This window comes from Orycteropus afer, unplaced genomic scaffold, assembly GCF_000298275.1.
Source record: "Orycteropus afer afer isolate SDZICR_OR568_19922 unplaced genomic scaffold, OryAfe1.0 scaffold00078, whole genome shotgun sequence".
In the NCBI taxonomy this organism is placed as follows: domain Eukaryota; kingdom Metazoa; phylum Chordata; class Mammalia; order Tubulidentata; family Orycteropodidae; genus Orycteropus; species Orycteropus afer.
The window spans coordinates 6299758-6323952 of NW_006921665.1; the positions used below are offsets into that span (position 1 = coordinate 6299758).

Here is a 24195-nt window from a genome sequence, read left to right on the forward strand (position 1 = left end):
AAATACCTACATGAGAAAGATAAATACACTCTATCTAATCTTGCACATGTCCAAATTTGGGACCAAGCCATTGCTTTCTAACAGATTTTACTGAATTCCCAAGTTACTTGGCTAGATGCTTTGGCAGTGCCATTAAGTAACTGGCATCTTAATTCTCCAAGGGGTACCTTGTCTGTTTCTGGGACCTTTGTCAACTTTGATAGTGTGGATTTGGAATATTTATAGTGCAGATTCAAAAGCACTCAGGCTCTTTATAATTGCAGAAGTGACACTTGTTTAGATTGCTGACAGTTGTGAAAATGACATGTCTCTTCTGTCTGCAGAGTCCTTGGGTGGTACAAATGGTTAACATGCTCAACTGCTAACTAAAAGTTTAAAGGTTGGAGTCCACACAGAGGTGCCTCAGAAGAAAGGCCTGGTGGTCTACTTCCAGAAAATCAGCCATTGAAAACCCTATGGAGCACAGTTCTGCTCTGATACACATGAGATCAATTGGTTTGATGTTTGATTTCCTCTATTTCCATATACAAACCAAAAACCAAGCCCACTGACTTTGAGTTGATTCTGACTCATAGCAACCCCCATCAGCTTGCCAAGGCTGTAAATCTTTACAAAAGCAGAAAGCCTCATTGTCCTCCCATGGAGTGGCTGGTGGGTTTAAACCGCTTACCTTTTGGTTAGTAGCCCAATGCCTTAATGACAGTGTCATCCGAGTTCATATATATACAGATTCCTGTCACTCTTTTCTTCTGTCATTTTTCCCTTGTAAGCTCTTCATCACTCAGCAGCAGAAGTCATAAGTCACAGTGAAAATTGGACTCCAACAGAGCAAACTTTAAGAGGGAGATTCTCTTTCCTATTGTCATTTATAAAATGGACCTTCAGTGCCCAAAACAGTGCTTTGTGGCACTTCTCTTGCTCTTTGCATCTCTTTTCGGGGGGATTGTCATCTGTTGTGCTGTCCCTTAGGATGTTCAGCCCTTTTCCACTCTCTGGGATTTTAATACTTCCTCCCAGTATACCACATGCACCTGATTTCCCTGCTAATCCCATAAATCTCTTTTCATCTAATCTTAATACTATGGTGATTAGTTTTCTCTGTGTCCATTTTTCACACAGTGGAATTTTTGTATAATGTTTTCCATGAGGCTGAATCTATAAATCCTTAGAGCTGGAAGGGGTCGTGAGTAACAAGTCTCGGTCAACACTATTCTATTTGGTTCCTAGGGCTGGTGAAACTTGCCGTTGAACAGAAAGTAGCTAAAGCAAAGGGAAGAAATGACAAGATAAAAGAGCTAAACAGAAGATTTCAAAGAGCAGCTTGAGAAGACAAAGTCAATAATTACGATGAAATGTGCAAAGACATGGAGTTGGAAAGCCAAAAGAGAAGAATACACTCGGCATTTCTCAAGCTGAAAGAACTGAAGAGGAAATTTAAGCCTCGAGTTGCAATATTAAAAGTTGCTATGGGCAATATATTTAATGATGCAGGAAACATTAAAAGAACATGGAAGGAATACACAGAGTCACTGTACCAAAAAGAATTTGTTGATGTTCATCCATTTCAGGAGGTAGCATATTATCAAGAACCAATGGTATTGAAGGAAAAAGTTGAAGTTGCACTGAGGGAAGTGGAGAAAAACAAGGGTCTAGGAATTGACAAGATACCCATTGAGATGTTTCAACAAACAGATGCTACACTCCAGGAGATTCGGAAGACAACTACCTGGCCAACTGACTGGAAGAGATCCATATTTCTACACATTCCAAAGAAAGGTGATCCCACAAAATGTGAAAATTATCGAACAATATCATCAATATTGCACACAAGTAAAATCTTATTGAACATAATTCAAAAATGGTTACAGCGTATATTGACAGAGACCTTCCAGAAATGCAAGCTGGATTCAGAAGAGGACATGGAATGAAGGATATCATTGCTGATGTCAGATGGATCTTGGCTCAAAGCAAAGAATACCAGAAAGATGTTTACTTGTGTTTTATTGACTATGCAAAAGCATTTCATTGTGTGGATCATAATAAATTATGGATAACAATGAAAAGAATGGGAATTCCAGAACACTTAATTGTGCTCATGAGGAACTTGTACATAGCTCAGAAGGCTGCCATTTGAACAGAACAAGGGGACACTGCATGGTTCAAAATCAAGAGAGGAGTGTGTCAAGGTTGTATCCATTCACCATACTTATTCAATCTGTATGCTGAATGAATAATCTGAGAAGCTGGATTATACGAAGCAGAACGTGGCCTCAAGATTGCAGGAAGACTCATTAACAACCCATGTTATGCAGATGACACAACTTTGCTTGCTGAAAGTGAGGATGACTTGAAACACTTACTGCTGAAGATTGAAGACTACAGTCTGCAATATGATTACACCTCAATATAAAGAGAACAAAAATCCACACTACAGGACCAATAAGCAGCATCATGATAAATGGAGAAAAGATTGAAGTTGTCAAAGACTTCCTATTACTTGGTTCTACAATCAACACCAATGGAAGCAGCAGTCAAGATATCAGATGTCATATAGCATTGGGCAAATCGGCTGCAAAGGACCTCTTTCAAGTGCTGAAGAGCAAAGATGTCTCCTTGAGGACTAAGCTACACCTGACACAAGCCGTGATATTTTCAATCGCCTTTTATGCATGTGAGATCTGGACAATGAAAAATGAAGACCGAAGAAGAGTCGATGTTTTTGAGTTTGGTGTTGGTGAATAATGCCGAAAATACCATGGACTCCTAAAATCACTAATAAATCTGTCCTGGAAGAAGTGCAGCCAGAATGTTCCTTGGAAGAGCGAATGGCCAGACTTTGTCTCACCTACTTTTACATGTTGTCAGAAGGGACCATTCCCTGGAGAAGAATGTCATGCTTGGCAAAGTGGAAGGACAATGAAAAAGGGGAAGGTCCTCAATGAGATGGATTGACACAGTGGCTGCAACAATGGGCTCAGGTATAGCAAGGATCATGAGGCTGGCACAGCACCAGGCAGTGTTTCGTTCTGCTGTGCATGAGGTCGCTATGAGTCGGAGACGACTCAATGGCACCTAACAATAACAACAACAGGGCTGCTGTAACAAAATACCAGAAAATGGGTTACTTATAAAAAGAGAAATGTATTCTCTCACAGTTCTGGAAGATGGAAGTCTGAATTCAAGTTCCGCATTTGAATTGGCACAGAATTTTGGATGCACCATAGAATACTAGAAAAATGACCAAATCTGTCTTGGAAGAAGTACAACTAGAAAGTTCTTTAGAAATGAGAATGGTCAGACTTCGTCTTTCATACTTTGGTCATGTTGTCAGAATGGACCAGTCCCTGAAGAAGGATATCATGCTGGTTAAAGTAGAAGACCAGCAAAGAAGGAGAAGACCCTCAACGAGATGGGTTGACACAATGGCTGCAACAATGGGCTCAAGCATAGCAATGATTGCAGTTGTGAGAATGGCCCAGGACCTGGCAATGTTTCATTCTGTTGTACATGGGGTCCTTATGAGTCAGCACTTAACAACAACAAAGAACTATGTTTCCTGTATATTGTCTAGGAAAAGATCTTTTCTTTCTTCTCTTGGCCTCTGGTAGCCCTAAGCATTCCTTGGCTTGCAGCCACAGCATAATTCCATCATCATACAGCCATCTTCCCTCTATGTGTCTCTGTGTCTCTTTTCCTCTTTTATAAGGACACCAAACATACTGGATTAGGACCCACCCTACTCCAGTACAACCTCATGTTAATTGATAACATCTTCAAAGACCCTATTTCCAAACAAGGTCACATTTACAGGTACCATGGGTTAGAACTTCAACATATGTCTTTGGGGGACATAATTCAATCCAAAACAACTGTTAAAATAAAACAGACATAAAAAAAAACTTTAAAAATAGACATCACCTAAATGCAATGTGGCATCTTGCATTGGATACCTTCCACTCTTCTTAGGAACAGAAAAAGAACATCAGTGGGAAAACTTGTAAAATGCAAACAGAAACTATGATCTAGTTAATATTGTTACACTGATGTTAATTTCTCAGTGTGACAAAGGTAAGATGGTTGTGGTAATTAAATTTGTGTGGCAACTTGGCTGGGCCTCATTGAGTGGCTGGGCAGCTGGATGTAGTTATTCCCTATGATGTGACTAGTAAGCAACTCCATAGTGGAATCTACTGTGAGCAGCTGAGTAGCTGCTTTAGGGATGTGGTCTACTTCCTGTATATAAGGAGAGGTCTTTGGGAATGGTCTCTAATTTATAGCACGCTTGAACCCTGCATGTAGCCATGTCGTTGTTCAGCAGCCTGCCATGCTCTGCCGACCTTGGGACTTTCAAAGGACTTGAATAAATGGCCTGCCATGCGGTTTGGTAATATCAGGACTGTGCCTTTTTACTTGTCAACCTTGGGTTTGTCAGCCTCAGCAGCCAGCAGCTGTCTGAGTGAAGAAAAGCCTCCAGCTTCAGTGGGCCAGGAGCAGGAAGCAGAGCTGAAGCCCAAGGCTGAGGGGCTTTCACCCAGCCCCTAGAGCCTGGCACTTTGAACTTGGATTTACAGCCTCTACACTGTGAGAGAATAAACTCCTGTTTGTTCAAGCCATCCCATTTGTGGTATATTCTTGTCAGAGCAGCACTAGGTAACCAGAAAAATGGTTATGTAAGATGTTAACATTAGCGGAAACTAGGTGAAGGGCATAAGGGAACCCTCTATATTATCTTTGTGACTTTTTTGTGGCTCTAAAAGTTATCCCAAAGTGAAAAGTTAATTTAAAAGTCAATATTTCTTTGAATAAAAGACAATTCAGAGGGAGAAAATGTATTTTTTGACTTACCACTACAGAACCTTCTTTATCAACCTCAGGTGTTGAATCCATCTCCGCAGCTCATAACTGTGATCTCCACACTTCAGTTTCCTTATTGGTGAAATAGGGATGAAAATCGTTCTTGAATCAGTATGTGTGGAACAATGCATGGCACATAGTCAGAGCCCAATCCAGGTGAACTTTTCTTACTAATATCTCACTGAATTTCAGTTTACAATTGGTGAGATAGTGTGAATTGCCTCTTACTCTTAACTAATCCCCATATAAGAAACCAAATGAACCAAGCTCTTTACATTTTTGGAATTAACTGTTTTAATTCCAAAAAGTGTTACAGAGCTATATAGGCAAAATTCATGACATCCCTCCCCTCCCTCCTTCTCATTTCTCAATGTTCATGGGCACAAGTCCATTATAGTTAGTGGAACTCCAAATAAAAAATACGGTTAGGATAATTAAGGATTCAGCTCAAAATATATGGACTTGTGTAGTGGTTGCTTCTTCTGCATTCTCAGCTGAGCTCACAATGTAAAGGCTAAATGGAAGTTTGTCCCACAGGGAACATTGTCTGGAGATATGTTTGGTTGTCACAATTTTGGAAGTGCTACTGGCATCTAATGAGTAGAGGCCAGGAATGCTGCCAAACCTTTTACCATGCACAAGACAGCATTTTACCTCACAACAAAGAATTATCAGGCCCCAAGTGTAATAATGCCACTGTTGTGAAACCCCGAAGTAGGGTAACCAACTACCTTATTGACCTACTGGCATTTTTTCAGTTGAGGTTGTGCCAAGCCTATACTCCCTACTCCCTAAAATTGTTTATCTGCAATGGACCTTGGGAAAAATTAAACAACTTCCCAGATGGCCATCAAAAACCATAGGGCAGATTTTTGTAGATGGCAGGCATACTTTCTAAAACATACTGAAAGCTCAGCCCAACTTCAACTATTTGAGTAAGGGAAGAAATGCAGATAACTTAATAAGGATATCAGCAAAGGAAACATTATGTTCTTTTCTTGAATATTCATAAGGTGCTGCTTTTGTTCTTGTGTACCATCCAGTGGATTCTGACTCATAGTGACCCCATGAAACAGTAGAACTGCCTCATAGGCTCTCCAAAGCTATACTCTTTACCAGAGTGGAACACCACAGCTTCCACAGAGTGGCTGGTGCATTCAAACTGCTGACCTTTTGATTAGCGGCTGAGTACTTAGCTACTAGGGCTCCTTCTACAAGGTGCTGGTGATTGTGAATTATCTTGGAGGCTGAAAATGAAGAGGGTAATAAGTTTTATTGGCCAACAAATCTGATCTGTGTTCCCTCCGAAGTCTGATGATCCTGATCTGATCGATCACTTTTTTTTACTAATAATATAAATATTTATATAACATAAATTTTATACTTCTGACTTTGGGCAATTCTCTGCATTTTGGATCTAGCCCAGTTGTACTTGTTTTGGCAGGGGAAAATGCAATGATTGATGATTCATCTGATAAGGTCTTATGACTATAGCCAGAAGTAGCTAGTGGCTACCATATTGGACAGCACAGATACGAAATATTTTTATTCTCACAGAAAATTCTATTGGAGAACACAATTAGACAGTCTAGAGCTTCCCTGTTGCATTTTTATGTAGGTTATGAAGGTGGGTTTTTAATTTTGTTTGCTTTCTGTTTTGTTGTTGTTTTTGCTGTTCCTTTCTAACACAGTAAGAGCAAAGTTGTCCTTTCAGGACTAGGCTCAATTCAGAATATGACAAGCCATGAGAGTAAGCAGGAAGAAAAAGATGTGTTCTATAATGAATCCAAGTGGGCTATTGATTCTGTATCATGAAGCAACATATTATGTACCTACACAAAGTATGTTTGAGGCTGTACCTCATTTCCGTAAGCTGCAGAGATTAGAGTAGTAGCTTCAAAGATTGAGCATGAACAAGGGCACCACAACAAGATTTAGGTCTTATAACAAGTTAACTCAATGAAAATGGGAGCTTGTCTAGTTCATCTGATGAGGTAAGAGAGTTATTGTCTGGGATCTGGGAGAGACAGAGTAATTTAAGCTTTGTTCCTTAATACGATGTGAGCATGGGCAAGCCCAAGAGCCACAGTGCCTCTAATCTGTTCCAGAAAAAACTAGCTGTCATTGAGTTAACTTGGACTCATGGTAACTCCCACGTGTGTCAGAATAGAACTGGGGTTAATTATAACCACCTGTGTGCATTTGACAGCTCGGGTGGAGTAGTGGATAAGGTGCTTGACTACTAACTGGAAGGTCAGCGGCTCAAACCCACCAGCTGCTCCATGGCAGGAAGATGGGGTGATCTACTTCTCTAAAGATTTACAGCCTCGGAAACCCAATGGGGGTTGCTGTGAGTTGGAAACTACTCAGTGGCAGTGAGTTTGGTTTGTTTGTGTGTGTGTGTGTGTATTTCATTGGCTTCTCATTTTGAATGAGGTATTATAAACTAACAAGTGCTATAGAAATTTATTATTCTTATTTAAAAGTTCATTTTTCCATACAACTCATATGAAAACTCATTTTCTTTCCTTTAGAAAACTGATTTTAGCCAGTTTTTGGCCCACAAAAAAAAAATTAGTGCATACTGTGAATCAGATGCTGTGATGATTAACTTTATGTGTCAACTTGCCTAGGCTATGTTGACAAGTCGTTTGGTAAAACACTAGTCTCGTTGCTGCTATGACATGATTACCGGTAATTGCATGTAATCTGCTTAAGTACACAAATCTGATTTCCCTCCATAATGTGGATGGGCTTCAATCAATCCACTGAAGGTCTTAAAAGCAAAAATGAAGTTTCCCTAAGGTATGTTCTGCCTCAGACTATAAAAAGACATTTTGCCCAAAAACCCCTTCTCTTCACACTTCTCCTCACCTAACCAATGGATTTTGGGACCCAAGTCAGCAGAAGTCTCCAGACCATCCCCTAACCTCCAGGTAAGTCCCAGTGCCCAACTTGGTGCAGGAGAAGCTGGCAGGGTTATGTGGGCAGCTCCGCCTGGTTCTGTGAATGGGGAAAACACAAAGGCAGTCACTGACTCTCATTCACCCTTTGCCCAGAACAGGTGAACCTGGAGCTGCTGGCCCAGCTAAAGCTGCTTTAAGATGTATGTGGGGGCAGGGGTGGTGGATGGAGAGCAAAGGGTAGTGGCTAATGTCTGTAGAGATTCCCTAGATGGCACAGTCAGTTTATGCTCAATACTAACCTAAAGATTGTTGTTTCAAACCCACCCAGCAGCTACACAGAAGGCCTGGTGATCTGCCTTTGTAATGATTACGGGCAAGAGAACCCTATGAACAGTTCTACTCTGTAACACATGGGGTTGCTGTGAGTCAGAATCTACTTGAAGGCAAAGGTTTTTTTTTTTTTTTCAATGTTGGTTGGGATGCAAAGACTGACATTAAAGCAGGCCAGGTGTACTCGTTTAGCTACACGTTTCCAAAGAAATTTCTCTGTAGTCTCACTTGGTAGCTTCAAGCAGCTGTTGTATTTTGTTTTGTTGTTTTTTGGGGGAAGGGGCTTCTCTCTCCCCAGTGATTCACTAAGGTGTAGGGGAAGAGAAAAGAGAGACTCCCCACAGAGAATGAAAAAGAAATTAGAATTACATCCAAAATGCCAAAGCCTGGTCATAGAAGATTAAAAATGTAATTAATGGCAAACAGAAACCCACCCGCCAATATTCATTGCAGCGTTCTGCATAATAGGCAAAAGTTGGAAACAGCTAAATGTCCATCAATGGATGAATGGGTAAGCAAAATGTGGTCTGTGCATACAGTGGAATACTACTCAGCCATAAAGAGAAACAAAGTCCTGACGCACGCCACAACATGGATGCCCCTTGAAAACATCATGCTGAGTGAATTCAGCCAGTCACAAAAAGACAAGTATTGTATCATCTCATGTATATGAGATGTATAATTTATACATTATGACTGATATTGTATGATCTCACTAATATGAAAGAAACCAATGATTATTAGTGATTATCAGGGGTGAGAGGGAGGGGAACAGGGAAAGTTTTTGCTTAGGAAACACTCAGTTTATGTTAATGGTGGTGGAATGATTTGGAAAATGATAAGGAGAATGGGTGCAACTTAAAGAAGAATTCATTGTCACTGAATTGCACATGTTGAATTGGTATATGTTTTGTTGTGTATCTTTTCAAGACGATGGAGGGGAAAAAAAAAGTAAGCAATGCCCATGAGCTAACATGTTGGAACAATATAGCATGCGTCTCCCTTTTTCTGCCTTTCAATTGACTTTTCAGTTCTCAATTCTGCAACGTGGTTCAAACAAACAAACAAGCAAGAAAACTAACCTTCAGGAATGATTCTTTTGTACCTTTACCCTCACATTGTCGACTGCCCTCAGCCATCTTCCCCTAGGGCAGCCATCCTCGCTCCAAAGAGAAGCAGTGTTCTGATAACTGGATAGAACTGGGAATCAGGCTCTGGGCTGGGCGTCCTGACCCGAGTGTTCTCATCACCATCTGTTGCAGCCTGTAATGCATGAGCACATTAGCACATGGCTCGCCAGCAGCCGAAACATTGTTCTCCTGGCTGAGTGAGTTCAGCCAACCTCAACAAAGGGGACAGTTTTGCATCTGTGATAAATACAACCACTGAAGGTTTTTGTTTTGGGGTGTGTGTGTGTGTGTGTGTGTGTGTATTTAAAGTTCAGGTTTACACCGTCTGTCTGAATTAAAATATTGCAGTCACTCATCCCACCCCTTTCAATCCAGTTCTCATTCTGTTCATGACATTGACATGGGTTGTTTTGGGGAACTGCCAATTTGCCAGAAAACATTTTTCCTCTTTCATCACTATAAGTCTAATCGACTCGATGGCAGTGAGTTTGGTTTTTTTGGTTTTTCAGATATGCACCTCATAGGAAAGATTCCTCATATTGAACATTTGTCTTAAAACAAACAAACAAACAAATAAAAGGAATTTGCCTTCAAAGGATCAGAACAAATGGTCCAAATATAAAAACATTTAATCTTAAGGTCAGTCTTATGGCTCAAGGTCTTGATCCTTATTGTGCTCAAAAACTACCCAAGGGACTTAAGGAAGCAGTTTTCACTGCAGAGTGGAGAATGTTACACGTTAAGCTTTAGTAAATTTATTGATCCTAAGTGATAAATTATCTTGGAAACCCCCTTATTTGCTCCACACCTAGGACCACTCTTGGGGACAGTGGAGGTTCAGTGGGAAAATCCTTGCCTTCCTTGCTAGAGACCTGGGTTCAAATCATGGCTAATGTACTTCACGTGCAGCCACCACCACCACATGCAGTCAGTGGAGGCTTGCGTGTTGCTCTGATGCTGAATGGGCTCCAGGAGAGCTTCCAGACTAGTACCAGGAAGTACCTGCTGATCTACTTCTGGAAATCAGCCAATGTAAACTCTACAGATCACAGTGTTTGACCATGGTATATATGGGGTTGCCATGAGTTGGGGCCAACTCAACAGCAGCTAACAACAGACCAAGCCAAGACTAACCTCTAAGTCTTACCAAATGTTAAAAAAAAAAAAAATTGAGAAGGAAAACAAAGTTCAGTGATGTGCTTTTCACAAGATCAGATTTTGCTTGTCTTTTCTTGTGTCAGGGAGCTCTGGTGGCATAGTATCTAAAGCATTTGGCTGCTAACCAAAAGGTTGGTGGTTCAAACCCACCAGCCACTCCACAGAAGAAAGACTTGGCAATCTATTTCCCTAAAGATTAACTGCCTCGGAAACCCAAAAGGGGTTGCTATGAGTCAGAATTGACTCGATGGCAGTGATTTTTTTTTTTTTCCCCTTACGTCGGAGCCCCAATGAAACTTAACTCATCCTCCATTCTAGTTAAGAAAGGGCCGGCTGGCAAAAATCATCTGCATGCATTCCTTTCATTCAGTGGATATCTTTTGAGCACTCATTATGTACTAGGCACTGTTCTACATCAGTAGGATAGATCAATTTTCACCCATCAAAGCCTCTCTGCCTGATGAGTTTATATTCTAGTGAGGAAGATAAACTACAAAATTAATGAATAAAATACATACTATGAATAAAAGAAAAGTGATCAGGATAAGGGGATTAGAAGTGCAAGTGTAAGGTTGCAGTATTCAAAAGGAACACAAAACAAAAACCAAACTCAGTGCCAAGTTGATTCCAACTAATAGTAACTTAATAGGAGAGAGTAGAACTCCCTCAGTTGACCTCTCTGGGCTTCCATCCACTCATCTATAAAATGAAACAATTGGCAAGGGCTATTCCAAGATATGGTAGTTGTTGTTAGTTACCATCAAGTCAGCTCCATAGGGTTTCCAAAGCTGTAATCTTTATGGAAGCAGATTGCCACATCTTTTTCCTGCAGAGCAGCTGGTGGGTTAGAACTGCAGACCTTTTGGTTAGCAGTCCAGAGCTTAATTACTGCATCAATTACCTGTCTCTCAATTTACTGAGCTTCTATATTTCAAAACAGAAATATAAAACTTGAGATACATTTACCTTCTCTACATTAAAGTTTGTTTTTCCATAGGTTGCGTTTCAACTGGAGAGGATATCTTATCCCCAATCAGGGTACCTTTCAAAACTCTTAAGTTCTAAGAAAAAGCATGAGTCTTAACTGTTTTTCTGTCTGTTTCTAACCTTCCCAAAACAAAGTAGTCCACTCTGTGGAGATGGGGGTAAATTTGTGGTCAGTGAACTCAGAATATGCCTGGTACATTTGTCATGATTGCGTCTCCTCCACACTGCCTGGAATGTTAATTGTGTGTTGAATGAAAGATTGAGAAGATGAACTACGGGGCCAGGATATCAATTTGTACATTCCCCTCAATTTACGTTTATGTTGAATCCTCACAATCTAGTGTTCACTTCTTAAAATATGACTCCTAACTGTATCATAGGAGCTCTGGTAGCATAGTGCCTAAGGCACTTGACTGCTAACCAGAAGGCTGATGGTTCAAACCCACCAGCCACTCCTCGGAAGGAAGGTTGGGCAATCCTACTTCCGTAGTGATAATGCCTCGGAAACCCGAGGAGGGGTCGCTATGAGTCGGGGCCGACTCGACGGCATATAACAACAACTGTATCATAATGAGGATCTGAATGCAGTATAAGTTGGTCAGTTCTTTGTTGTTGTTATTGTTAAGTGCCATGGACTCAATTTGGGGTCAAAGTAACCCTATATGAAAGAGTAGAACCACCCCCATGGGGTTTCCTATGGTGTAATCTTTACAGGAGCAGATCACCAGGTCTTTCTCCCAAACAGCTGCTGGGTGGGTTTGAACATCCAACCTTTGGTTAGCAGCTAAGTGCTTAACCATGGTGCCACCAGGGCTTCTTATTATCACTTCATAATTGGTAACAGTCTGGCTGGATATTTAACAAGGTAACAATCTACAAAACACCACTCACCTCAGCCAGGCTTCTAACTAGGATTCTGTCTCTCCAAGACCCAAACTTACAGATTTGTTAGGGGTCCCTCAGCTGGGGGCACCATGCAGGCTCTCAGGTATGAGTTGCTATGAGTCCTTGACACAACATGTGGCTGGCAGGGAGAGCAATGGCCTTCTTTCTACAAGTGGCAGAGAAGACTTGAGGCTTGTGAAAAATCACAGAGTACCATAACTTTGTAACACATCACATACCAACAATCATGAAGATGGCTCAGGACTAGCAGTGTTTAGTTCTGTTATACATAAAGTCATCTTGAGCTGACTTGATGGCAACTAACAGCTACCATCATAACTTGGAATAGTCCTTTACAACTGTTTCATTTTATAGATGACTGGATGGTGGCCCAGAGAGGTCAACCAACTTGTCTTAGGACACTCAGACTGCTTAGAGACCTAGATTTTTTTCACTCCTAGTCCAGGCCTCTTTTCACCATGGCAGGTCACTTGCCAGCTACCTCAGGAGTGTTTCAGAAGTGAATGAGACCATCAGTGACTGAATGGGTAAACAAATATTATTCAGCCATGAAAGGAACACAGCCTTGATACATGGTACAGCTGTGGATGGACCTCAAAAACATTACGCTAAATGAAAGAAGCCAGCCACAATAGTTCACATATTTTATTATTCCATTTATACGAAATGTTCAGAGCAGGTAAATCCACAGAAACAGAAAGCATATTGGTGACTGCCAGGGGTTGGAGAAATGGGGAGTGATTACTTAATGTGTAATGAGGCTTTATTCTCGGTGATGAAAAATGCTTTGGAACTAGATGGAGCTGCTGGTTGCATGACATTATAAATTGTGCAACATTGGAGTGTTCACTTTAAAGTGGCTAATGTTATGTTCTATGAATTTCCTCTCCATTTTCTTTTTTAAAGTGAACAAAAGAGCTGGAGCTGATGGGTATGACACAGAACAGTTGGAGTGATACAAGCAAATCTGGTGGTGTAGCGGTGAGCTGGGAGCCCTGATCCTGCCTAGTGGAGGGGGTTGCTCAGAAGTAGCTGAGAGAGGGTATGTCCTGCCCCAGGAGCCACCTACGATGAAGTGGGGAGGAAGGGCAGCCTCCTGGCTGCCCTAATCTTGTGCTTTAACTGCTGTCTGAGCTCCATGCCCCTGCTGCAGTAGCCCTGCCAGCTCCGGGCTGGACTGAGTCCTTTCCTTCCTGTGCTGGCTCAGCTGTGCAGTACTATGGTGTTTTCATTAGCACTTCCTTGGCTCAAGCAGCCTGGCAGGGTCCAAGCTGGGTGTGATGGGAAGCCCCCAGCCCAGTTCCCAGAAGCCTTATCTTCCCTGTGGTTCCCCAGCTGCAATTCTAGAGGGAGTAGCCCCTTAGTCTTCCAGCTGACCCTTTACACTGGGCTTCTGAAGACACAGAGCCTGGAAGGACTAGCAGCCTGGCCTGGGAGGGAGGGAATGGGAGAGACCTGGGACATGGGGCTTCACGTGGAATTTTCCTTCAACTAATTTCTCTATGCTCCTCATTCCCACCTTTAAAAGATCCAATTCTGGTTTCTATATGGATGTGGGCCCTCCCTCTCTGTTACACGATGCAGAGTCTATTCATCAAGTATTGGTGGTGTGTCAGGCACTGTACCAGACACTCTGAGGTGTGGACAGGTGAGGACAGGGGCCTTGCTTTCAGAAAATCAAACAGCCTTTCCCTACATTGGGGATTTTGGCACTGGACTCTGTGTTCAGGGCTCATGGACACTCTGGGCCCTTCCTTGGGTCCTGAGGCATGTAGGCCCCTGGGAGTGGCTGAAAGGCAGGCCATATGACCAAGGATGACAGAGACCCTACCTCATAGGACCTTTCAGAAGATTTAAGGAGCTACATGTATTCCTCTATCTCACTGGCCACGCCCTGTGTTCCTACTATGTGCCAGACTCAGGGGCTGGGGATCTCTCTTTCAAACCTGATGCCCTGTGAAGAGGGTGCTAGCATCACCCCATTTTGCAGGTAAAAAAGCTGAGACTCAGAGAGGCCACACCTCTTACCCAAGGAAGACACAGCTGGTGGAAACTGGCCAAGGCAGCATTCTACCCCCTAGTTAGCTGCCCCATCCTGGAGTTACAGTCCTCGCCCCCCCATTACCTAAATATTCAGAGCTGCTTCTGGAGGCCCCAGGCTCGGGTGGGAGGGTCCAGGCCTGGGCCCAAAGCATCCATTCACTGTTGGGACCAGGCAGGGAATGACTTCTGGAAAGTTTCCTTTCATCCTGGCAACAACACAATTAGCAGTGGCTAAGACACTTGCCTGCTAACCAGACGGCTGGCGGTTCAAACCCACCAGCCACTCCTCGGAAGGAAGGTTGGGCAATCCTACTTCCGTAGTGATACTGCCTCGGAAACCCAAGGAGGGGTCGCTATGAGTCGGGGCCGACTCGACGGCACATAACAACAACATTATGAAATAGGGGTCCAGGTAGCACAGTAGTTAAAGTGCTCAGCTGTTAACCAAAAGGTCAGTGGTTCATACCTACCAGCTGCTGTGTGTGATCCATAAAGATTTACAGCCTTGAAAACCCTATGGGGCAGTTCTACAATATCCTGTAGGACCCTTATGAGTCAGAATCAACTTGAAGGCAAATGGGTTATTATTCATCATCCTATTTATAAATAAAGAGAGGCTCAAAGAGGTCACTGTAGTATCTGGCCCAAGTCCAAATTCAGCTGTCCTAGGTAGAATGAAAGGAGCTCTGGTGGCACAGTGATTAAAACATTCTGGTGCTAACCTGAATGGCTAAAAGGTCAGAAGTTCTAAACCCACCAGATGCTCTTAGCCTTTGTGGTCTGTTTCCTTAAAGATTTACATCCTTGGAAACCTCATGAAGCAGTTGTCCTCTGTCCTGTCAGATGACTGTGAGTTGGAAATGACTGGATGGCAGTGGGTTATTTTTTTAAGTAGAAGCAAAAATATCCATCCATCTCCAGCCCTCGATATCCCCCTATTAAAGTATGGATCCCTGGGCCCTTTCCACTCCTATCTCACTTCCCACACTCTCCAAACCTCCTTTTTCCCATGAGTCCTCCATTCACTCCCACTCCACCTATCCTAAACCAAGGATAGAATGGTCTACACTTCTCGTTTAGTTGGTGAATTCCATTGGAGCCCACATGCTACACCTAGGAGAGTTGTTTTCATACATCAAGATTTCTCTGAGGGGTAGGGGCTCCTAAGACCTCTACTGCTGGGCCAGGTGGGCAAGGGGATGCAGAGGGTCATGGTATCCTGGACAAAGCCTGATGGACCCGTTCAGCTTTGGTGACCCCATGGCCTGGCTTCATTATTACAGAAAAGGAAACTTAGGGTCAGAGAGAAGGACTATCTCAATCCTGCTCTGTAAGACAACCTCTACTGTTGAAAAGATTTGGGAATGGAGACAGGAATGAAGATTTGGGAATGAAGAAGGTCGGAGGGATTTGCTGATGCCCATTTCTGGCCTCTCCCACCACATTTTTCCAGCAATGCTTGCAGTTTGCCAGGCTCTTGACGTGGTCAAGACTTGGAAAGGCGAGAACGCAGAGAGCAGAGAGCAGATGGGGCAGGGTGGACGTCATAGGGAATGGCGGTGGGCCGAGGCCTAAAAACAGTATGCTGCAACCTTCTTTCTCAGGGGCGGGTCCCCAGCTCAGGGTCACCCCGGGGAAAGAAGTAGTAAACCGAGCTGTCCTTGAGTGATAGCTCTCTGGGCCCCAGAGCGTCCAACCCCAGGTCTCTGCTTAAGTCAGTTTTGAGTTTGAGGCTGTTGGGTGCGCAAGGGTCCGGGTATTTGAGACCATGTGCGTGAGCCCGAGCGCGTGGACTTGAGTCCCTGGACCAGAATACGGGCTCCTGTGCTTGCAGACTCCGGTGCTGGGCGGTGCGTGCACCAGGCGTGGGTCTGGATGCTACCAGGCAGACGCTGCAGCCCTTACCCTGCCACCCCCCGCTGCCACTGTTTTGGCCCCCCACACGTGTATTTTTTTTTTTGCGGACTCTGCATGCCTCCCTCTGGGGGACTCCCCAGCCCTGCCACGACCAGTGGAGAGGCTGTATCATCTCCAGGGAGCACCAGTCGTCCCGTGTGCCCGCCCCTCACAGGGGCCTCGCACTCCCTCCGCGTGCAACCCCACTCCCCCCCCCCCGTTTGGCTGCGTGGGATCCAGGAAGCGAAGGTCGGAGGGTAGACCGACTCAACTCTAGTTCACAGAGCAAGGCCGCCCCCGGAGAGCTGTGACATGGCGGGCTTGAAGGCTCCCAAGAAAGACAAGGCCTCCCAACCCAGCGCCCCGCTAGCACATCTTGGTAATCGTGCTGTGTTCAAGGGTTGCCAACTGGAAGCCCGTGGGCCCTCAGGCTGCTGCAAAGTTAGGTCTAAGGGCTCCCAGGCGCAGAGAGCTCAGGCCTGGATCGCTGTGGGCCGTCGCGTCCTCAAGATGTGTTTTAGCAGGACTGGCGCGGGAATCCGCCAGGCCCCCGCAGGCGGTTCAGTTTGCGACCACTTCTGAATGGTTGTCCAAGATGCTGAATGCACAATCGGGCCTTCGCCGCTGGGAGGGGCGCTGCGGGGCCCGCAGGGGCGGCAGCTGTCAGGGCGCAAACCACGGTCCCTCACCATGGCGCCAGCCACCCTAATGAGGGGCTACCTCGCGCTCACCTGCTCCGGCCCTTCCTCCACCCGCGCCGTGCGCCCACCCGAGCCTGCTAATTGCTAAAGTCTCTCCTCACCACCCGCCGCCCAGATGGGGGCATGGGGACAAGAAGGGGTCGGGACGCAGAGGCGGAGCCACCGAGAAGAGTCACCTAAGGGGCTGGGGGAAGGAGCAAGCGGCACCGCCCGAGCTCCGAGGACTCCCGAGTGCCCGGCTGAGCAAGAATCAGTAGTTGGTTGCGGGGCGAGGAGAGCCTCGGACCGCCCCGGCGTTGACCCCGGAGCCAGACTCAGGGATTACAACGTTGCCTCCTTCACTTACGGACTATGCACCTGTGCCACTTACCCTCTCTGTGCCTCGGTTTCCTCACCTGTAAAGTGGGTTAATAACAGCACTCTTCTCAAAGGGGTGCGGGGAATTGAATAAATTAACATACATAAAGCTCTCAGAGCAGTGCCTTACGCTGCTGAGTCTTCAATAAATATTGGCTGCTTCGTATTCCAGCCTTCTCCGCCCATTATTAGTATCCGGAAGTCCCCTAAGGCCAGCTTCCCCTTGCCTCTTTCCTCCTAAATCTGAAGCATCAGTTCCTTGTTTAGCCACTCCCACCCCCTTACCTGTGGCCAAAGGAAGCAGCCCTATAGCAATAACAACCCCCTAGGAGAGAGATAGGAGCTCTGCGGGGTAGTGGCTAAGGCACTTGACTGCTAACCAGAAGGCTGGCGGTTCAAACCCACAAGCCACTCCTCTGAAGGAAGACTGGGGAATCTACTTCCGCAGTCATACTGCCTGGGATCCCGACTCCACGGCTGCGAGTTTAGGAGAGAGATGGGGAGAAGGGCTGTGATGAGCCAGAGGGAGTGGTGGCCACTTCTGAGCTTTCCCTCACTCTGACATGGAGTGGAGGGCTTTACTCATGGAGGGCCTGCAGCCTCCAAATGGAGTGGTGACCTGTGTTGCTTCCTGTATTCTCTCCCTAGCCAGGGTGAGATTCTGTGCAGTTACCACTGAAATCAGGCCTGCTTCTGGCTTCTCTTACAGATCCATAGAGTTAAGGATTGAGGGGCCAGTCACCACAAAGTGCCCTGCCAAAGATCTTCCTGGCCCTAGGGTACTGTGTGGGAGAGTGGACATGAAAGATCTTTAATGAGATAGAGAGGAAATAAAAGGTTGGGCGGGGGTAGCGGGATCCTTCGCTTTAGATTAATTTCTAGGGAGCATGAAAGAAGCACTCAGCCTGCCATGATGGATTCTGTCCTACAGGGAGTGAGACAGACATTTCTCTGGTGCTGGTGTAATTTTACTCATTAGAGCTTTGCCAAACCAGTAACACAAACTCACGGCCATCAAATTGGTTCTGATTCACACTCATAGTGACCCCCCCTTGGTTTTCCGGGGTGGTAAATCTTTATGGAAGTAGATTGCCCCATCTTCCGTGGAGTGGTTGGTAGGTTTGAACAGCCAGCCTTCTGGTCAGCAGTCAAATGCCCTAGGCACTGCGCCACCAGAGCATTTAGAGGGCTTTAAACCTGTCAGGGTTGGGAGCTCTGGTAGCGTAGTGCTTAAGGCACTGGACTGCTAACCAGAGGGCTGGCGGTTCAAACTCACCAGTAACTCCTGGATAGAAGATGGGGCAATCTACTTTGGTAGTGATACTGCCTCGGAAACCCAAAGAGGGGTCGCTATGAGTCAGGTCCGACTCAACAGCACATAACAACAACAACAAACCTGTCACACTGGCCCTGAAACTGTTCAATGATTCCAGGCTAAGAATGAGAAAAGCAGGCCTGCCAGACTGGCCAGCCCAGGATGGCTGGGCCAGTCTCTGGTACCCAGGTATTCTGACGTTGGACCACCAAGTTTGTTCCCTGACTCAGATATAGATGAGGCCTATGGGATAGCATCTCCTGGCTGCTTGCTACCTGTCCCTGACACCCAGAACTTCCTCCCATGTGTGGCAGGGGCTCTGGGGCAGCCTCCAGCATCTAGTCCCTCTGGATACCCAGGGACTTCTCATTTCTCTGTGACTTCTGTCCAGAAGAGAGAGTGGAAGCTTGGTGATGGGGCCCTGGGGCCTGGAGGCCGTGGAGAATGATGGGACTCTGCTCACTTGGCGCTGCCACCTCAACTTGTAAGCCAAGCTCTGGAGCGTTTTGAGGGGAGGGGAGAGTTCATCTTGCAGACCTTCGCGGCTGGTGACAGCAGGAAGTTCCTGGGTCGCTCAGCTGAAAGCTGAGGATCGCTAGGGCGACGCGGAGACTCTGGACTGCTGCGGAGCGCACTAGAGAACCTTTGGCCTGAGGGTCCCTGGGAGGGGACCTGCTGTGCTGAGGCCCCGCAGACCGCGCAGCACTTCGACTGCTTCACTCTAACTTAAATTTCCCTTCCCTACTTAATTGGGTGCCCGCCTCCAGTAAAGGGCCCATCAAAGTCAACCCGGTTGCGCAAGGGTCTACTCCCGCCCCTCGCCGAAGGCCAGCCGCTGGCCTGAGCCTCCCTGGACCCCAGCCTCTCACAAATCCCGGGCCACCCTCAGCGCGGAGCAACCGCCCCCTGACCGCCTTGCGCCTGCGCGCTCCAGTGCCCCTCCACAGTCTGTGAGGAAGCACAGTTCTCACACCTGGCTGATCGCGCAGAGGAGGCCTAAAGCTTGGTCGGATCCAGCACCTTCTTTCTGGTGGGCTCAGGTCTAGCCTGGCTGGTGACTGGACGCAGGGTACGACTTTGGTGCGGAGGTGAGGGGAGACTGAATTGATTTCTCTCGACAACTCCTCTTCCACGCACCCAGTGCGCACAACCATAGTCCGCTCCTGCACACGCTGTGCCTTGAGGGAAAGAAGATGCAAACACAATGGAGGCCCCGGCTCCCACCTGGCCTGATTCTCAGTTCCCACTAGTGGGATCCCGCCTCCCATGATACCCCGACACCACATGTGTGTCTTTGGCTGGAGTCCCCAGTTTTGAATTCTTATCAAGTTTCATTTCAAATAGGATTTCCGAATAGAAGTTACTAAGCCCTGTCCTACCCGCAGGAACCTTGGTGGCATAGTAGTTAAGCGCTCAGCTGTTAAATATGGGCGATTTGAACCCGGCAGAAAGATGTAGCGATTTGCTTTCTTAAATACTACAGCTTTAGGAGTCAGAATTGCCTACAATGCAAAGGGTTTGGTTTTGGGCCCTTCCGTTGTCTTACTTTTCTGCAGCCCTGCTCCCTGCCGCATTCCTGCAGCCTGTTGGCCTCTGGTGAATCTCCTAGCCTCCAATGAAAAGCGGAGCGGGGATGAGGCCTACAGCAGCCCACCCAGGCGCTCGCTCTTCTGGCTAGCAGCCGTCTTGATCCGCTGGAGGACTGGGAAGAGTCTGCCCCGACTAGGGATGGATGTGCTCTCAGGCCTGGGTACTGGGCTCCTGCGCGGGCCAGGTTCAAGGACCAAACCCTGGAAATGGAGTTCCAAACAGGGAAATCCCCACCCTGGAATCCCACTTAAGTAACCTTTCTCCCCCCGCAGGGACTTTCCTCCAGTAGCCACCAACGAAGTTGTGCGCAGAGGACCCTTGGGCACTGCGCCCGCATCAGACAGACCTGTCGCCGACGCATGCTCTCGGGCCAGCCTGCGCGCAGTCCAATAGATGACCCAAAGGTCTGTCTTCTCCTTGATTGGAAGGGAGGAAAATTTATTTCTATCCGGAATCTTTCTTCAGAGCTACATACTAAATTTGCATTACAGTTTTGGGTTGTGAGGAATCCAGTGCCTTATAGAACGTAGAGATGGCCCGGGGGAAGAGAGCAGGAACCGCTGAGCGCTGATGGAACCCTCGCCTTGGTGCCAGCGGTTCCCAGCTCCTGACTCCTTGCAGTTCAAATCTGGGACGGGTGCTCGGGTAGGGGTGGGTGGAGCGCTGGGAAGGGAGCGCAGGATGAGTGGATCCCGCATCCAACCCTCCCGCAGCGCTTAGCCGGCAACGCCACGGCGCTGCAGGACTGAGCGCCAGGTGGCTGAGCCGAAGCTGAAGCCAGGAGAGCCCGCGAGGCGACAGGGCGGAGGGGGAGCCTGCGACTGCCTGGGAGGAGAGACAAGGAAAACTGTGCAGGAAGGCGGCTTGAGTGCCCGGATCCCGGCGCAGACAAGGGTTTGCCCCGAAGGCCCTAAATTCCGCTCGCGAGGAAGGAAAGGTTCACTTCCAACTAAAACTTAATTCTCAAGCGAAGGGCAAGTGGGTTCTGAATTAGGCGTAGAAAAAGAAAAATAAAGACAAGCAAGCTGTTATAACACAGCTTAGAACGTGTTTTTAAACGCATGGATGGAGGAAGAATAGACAACTCCATGGTTTTCTTAGCGCAATAGTCCCTAAACCCAAGGAATCTCGTCCAGCATCCACTTCCCGAGACAGCCTGAAATCTGCGCCAGCCAAGTCCGCAGCTCCCGGCTCTACCTCACACCTACGCCAATGCAAGTCCCCAACTTGGTTTACATTTTATTTAAAATCTCAACACTCGATCATTTATTTCGTTTTTGCAACCAAACAAGTAATAAATATTATTTAGCTTTTTTTTTTTTTACAAAAATAAAACAGATGATACACTCTCTGCGAGGGGCAGCGATCAAGGAGGGGTGTTACGCAGCAGACGCTACTGAGCCGAGATTGCAACTCAGGCAGCGCGCAGGCAGGTTGCGCTGACACAGAAAGCACAGGTGTAGTTTGTCATGTGTGTTAAATTTGGCAAATAAAAAGAAAGAAACAAATACAGAGGAAACTCAGCTTAGACGCCAGTGGGGCTCAGTCACGTGAGCAAACACCTTAGCAGCGCGCACTTACCTCATCACTGATCTTATATTTACACATTCAAGAAACAAAAATAAAATAAAAAGCCCACCGAAGCCCCCAAATAACCCACCCTGTATTCATTCCTCAGCCTTTCAGTTCTGACAGACTCCCAAGTATAAAAAAAGACTGCCCCAGTCGGGCAAGAAACCAAATCACTTTGTGCTCAGAGGCAGAAAGACTGGGGGAAAGAAGAGTTTCTATTTTTAAATCATAGCTAAAAAACACTCGCCCCCAAAGTCGGCAGTTTTGTGTCACTCCATTCCTCAAGTGTTTTTATTCTGGCAGTCTATAAGCTTACTTGTACTTTTGAAAAAGGAACATCGACATATTTATTAGAAGACCACAAACCCCCAAAGCAACAGGAGCGACGGGGCGGAGTGGACACAGTTCTCAGATGGTTGTGGGTTTTCCTTGCTATGGAGACTGGTCACTGCCCTCCATGCATTTGGTACTGAATGCCAGCACCAACTAACTGCTCGCCCCTAGCCCAGGGCCAGGGAGGAGCCTTAGGGCAGGCTAGAGCAGTTGATCTTGTAGTCTCCCACTGATCAAGAAAGGAGAAAAGAGAAGAAAGAAGTCCCCTGTAACCAAGTGCTGTCCGGGCCGGGTCAGACCTTGTTCCCCGGGAATCCAAAGTTTTACAATATTTTTCTGGGAGAGAAGGGGTCGAAAAAGGGATGCACATAGCGGTGCCTTTTTATAAAATGATGTCTACCGGACCACTGCTCTTTAAAGCCAGAGAAGACTAAACCAGGGTTCGGAGTGAACGTCCCCCTCACTCCCTACTCCTCAGTGCGCGTTCACTTTGCTTTGATTCCCCGGCGGTAGAGACACCACTATCGTCCCCAAAACCCAGCCCTTGGTCCTGCGCTGCCTCCTTGGAAGAGACCTCGTGGGCCCCAGCGAGGGTCAGTCCCCACTTCCACGTAGCCTTCGGTCCCCTCTCCCCCGATCGCCAAAACGCGCCAGCTCCGGCTGGCTCACTTGGCGTCGGAGGTGAGGCGCGGCAGGCTGCCTGCGCCCATAGCCGACACGTGGTGATGCGGCGGTGGCACTTGGCACATGCTGCAGGGGCAGGGCATGCCGCCCCAGTGCTGGAAGCCCCCGCTGCCCCCGCTGCCGCCGCCCCCGGCTCCCAAAGGGGCCGCCGCAGCTGCAGATGGAGACTTGAGCAGGCCGTGAGGAGGCCGGATGGAGCCGACAGATGACAGCCCGGAGCCGGGCAGGGAGGCGCTGGACACCGCGGCGGCAGCAGCGGCCGCTGCTGCGGCGGCGGCGGCGGGTGGCAAGATGGGGTGGTGCACCGCAGGGTGGTGTGCGGCGTGTGCTGCGGCCGCTGGGTGCGCAGTGGCGGCCGGTAGGGGCGCCGAGTGCGCCAGGCCGCCACAGGCCGAAGGATGGAAACCTGCGTGGTGGCCGCCGTAGATCTCGCTCACCAGCCGCTTCATCTCCTCCAGTGAATTGGTAAGCATGAGGATGTAGTTGCGCGCCAGTAGCAGCGTAGCGATCTTGGAGAGCTTGCGCACCGACGGGCCGTGCGCGTAGGGCATGACCTCGCGTAGCCCGTCCATGGCGATGTTGAGGTCATGCATGCGCTTGCGTTCGCGGCTGTTTATCTTGAGGCGCAGTTGTTGCAGCTCGGGCTCCGTCATTTGCTTCTTGTCCTTCTTGGTGGACGACGCGGCCGCTGACGACGTGGAAGACGAGGTGCTAGACGACGAGGACTTGAAGCTGCCGCCGCCCAACTTCTCCCCGGGGTGCGCGCCTGCCGCGCCCATGGCGCTGCGCAGCTCGGCGCTCAGCTCCGGCGGGCAGTCGCTCGGTGTCGACGAGGACACAGTACCTCCCGAGAAGCCACCGCCGCCGCTGCCCTTGGTCCGCGCCGGCAGGAAAAGGTCATCGGCCTCTGGTGACGACGGGCGGCTGGACACCAAGCTGGCGTCCGAGTCCATGGCCCCAGGCAATAGGCTCAGCTGCTGCAGTGTCCTCACTCCCTCGACCCGCGTGGGCCTGCTGAGCTTCCACGCACGCCTCCTGAGGAGAGGAGGGAAAACAAGAGAAAGAGACAGACGCTAAGTCAGTGCCAGAGAAAGCTCTCTGCTCTAGTCTGCATCGCAGCGTTGCATCCAGGCGCTGGTGGCGGGCCGCGCTGCGTCCACCTCGCTATCTCTGGCTTTCCATCTGGGGACACGCAAATACTTATAACTAATCTCTCTTCCTACCACCTCTCCTCTGCTTCCGTGCACAAGTTGTTTGATTCCAGGGAGCACTGGGGGTCCTCACAATTGGGGGCTGTGAGGGTGGCGTCCAAGAGGTTTGTACCTTCCGTTGGGAATGGGAAGGCAGGGTCTCCAGGGATGGCAGAAAACGGGTGGCAAGTGAGGGCTTTTCTTTGGGGAGGGTGGAGATCGAAATAGAGAAGTATTGCTTTG

The 24195-nt window shown here is 47.5% G+C and overlaps 1 protein-coding gene across 1 annotated transcript; it reads right to left on the minus strand.

Moving 5' to 3' along the window:
- Positions 1 to 22743: 22743 nt before the first annotated feature.
- OLIG2 (oligodendrocyte transcription factor 2) lies at positions 22744 to 23745 on the minus strand. Its single transcript, XM_007941279.1, has one exon. The coding sequence runs from the start codon at positions 23713 to 23715 to the stop codon at positions 22744 to 22746; it is 972 nt and encodes a 323-aa protein (XP_007939470.1). The 5' UTR covers positions 23716 to 23745.
- Between the last annotated feature and the right edge of the window lie 450 nt (positions 23746 to 24195).

Excerpts from the sequence above, each read along its gene's own strand:
- OLIG2 (XM_007941279.1), bottom strand. The coding sequence starts at position 23,715 with ATGGACTCGGACGCCAGCTTGGTGTCCAGCCGCCCGTCGTCACCAGAG.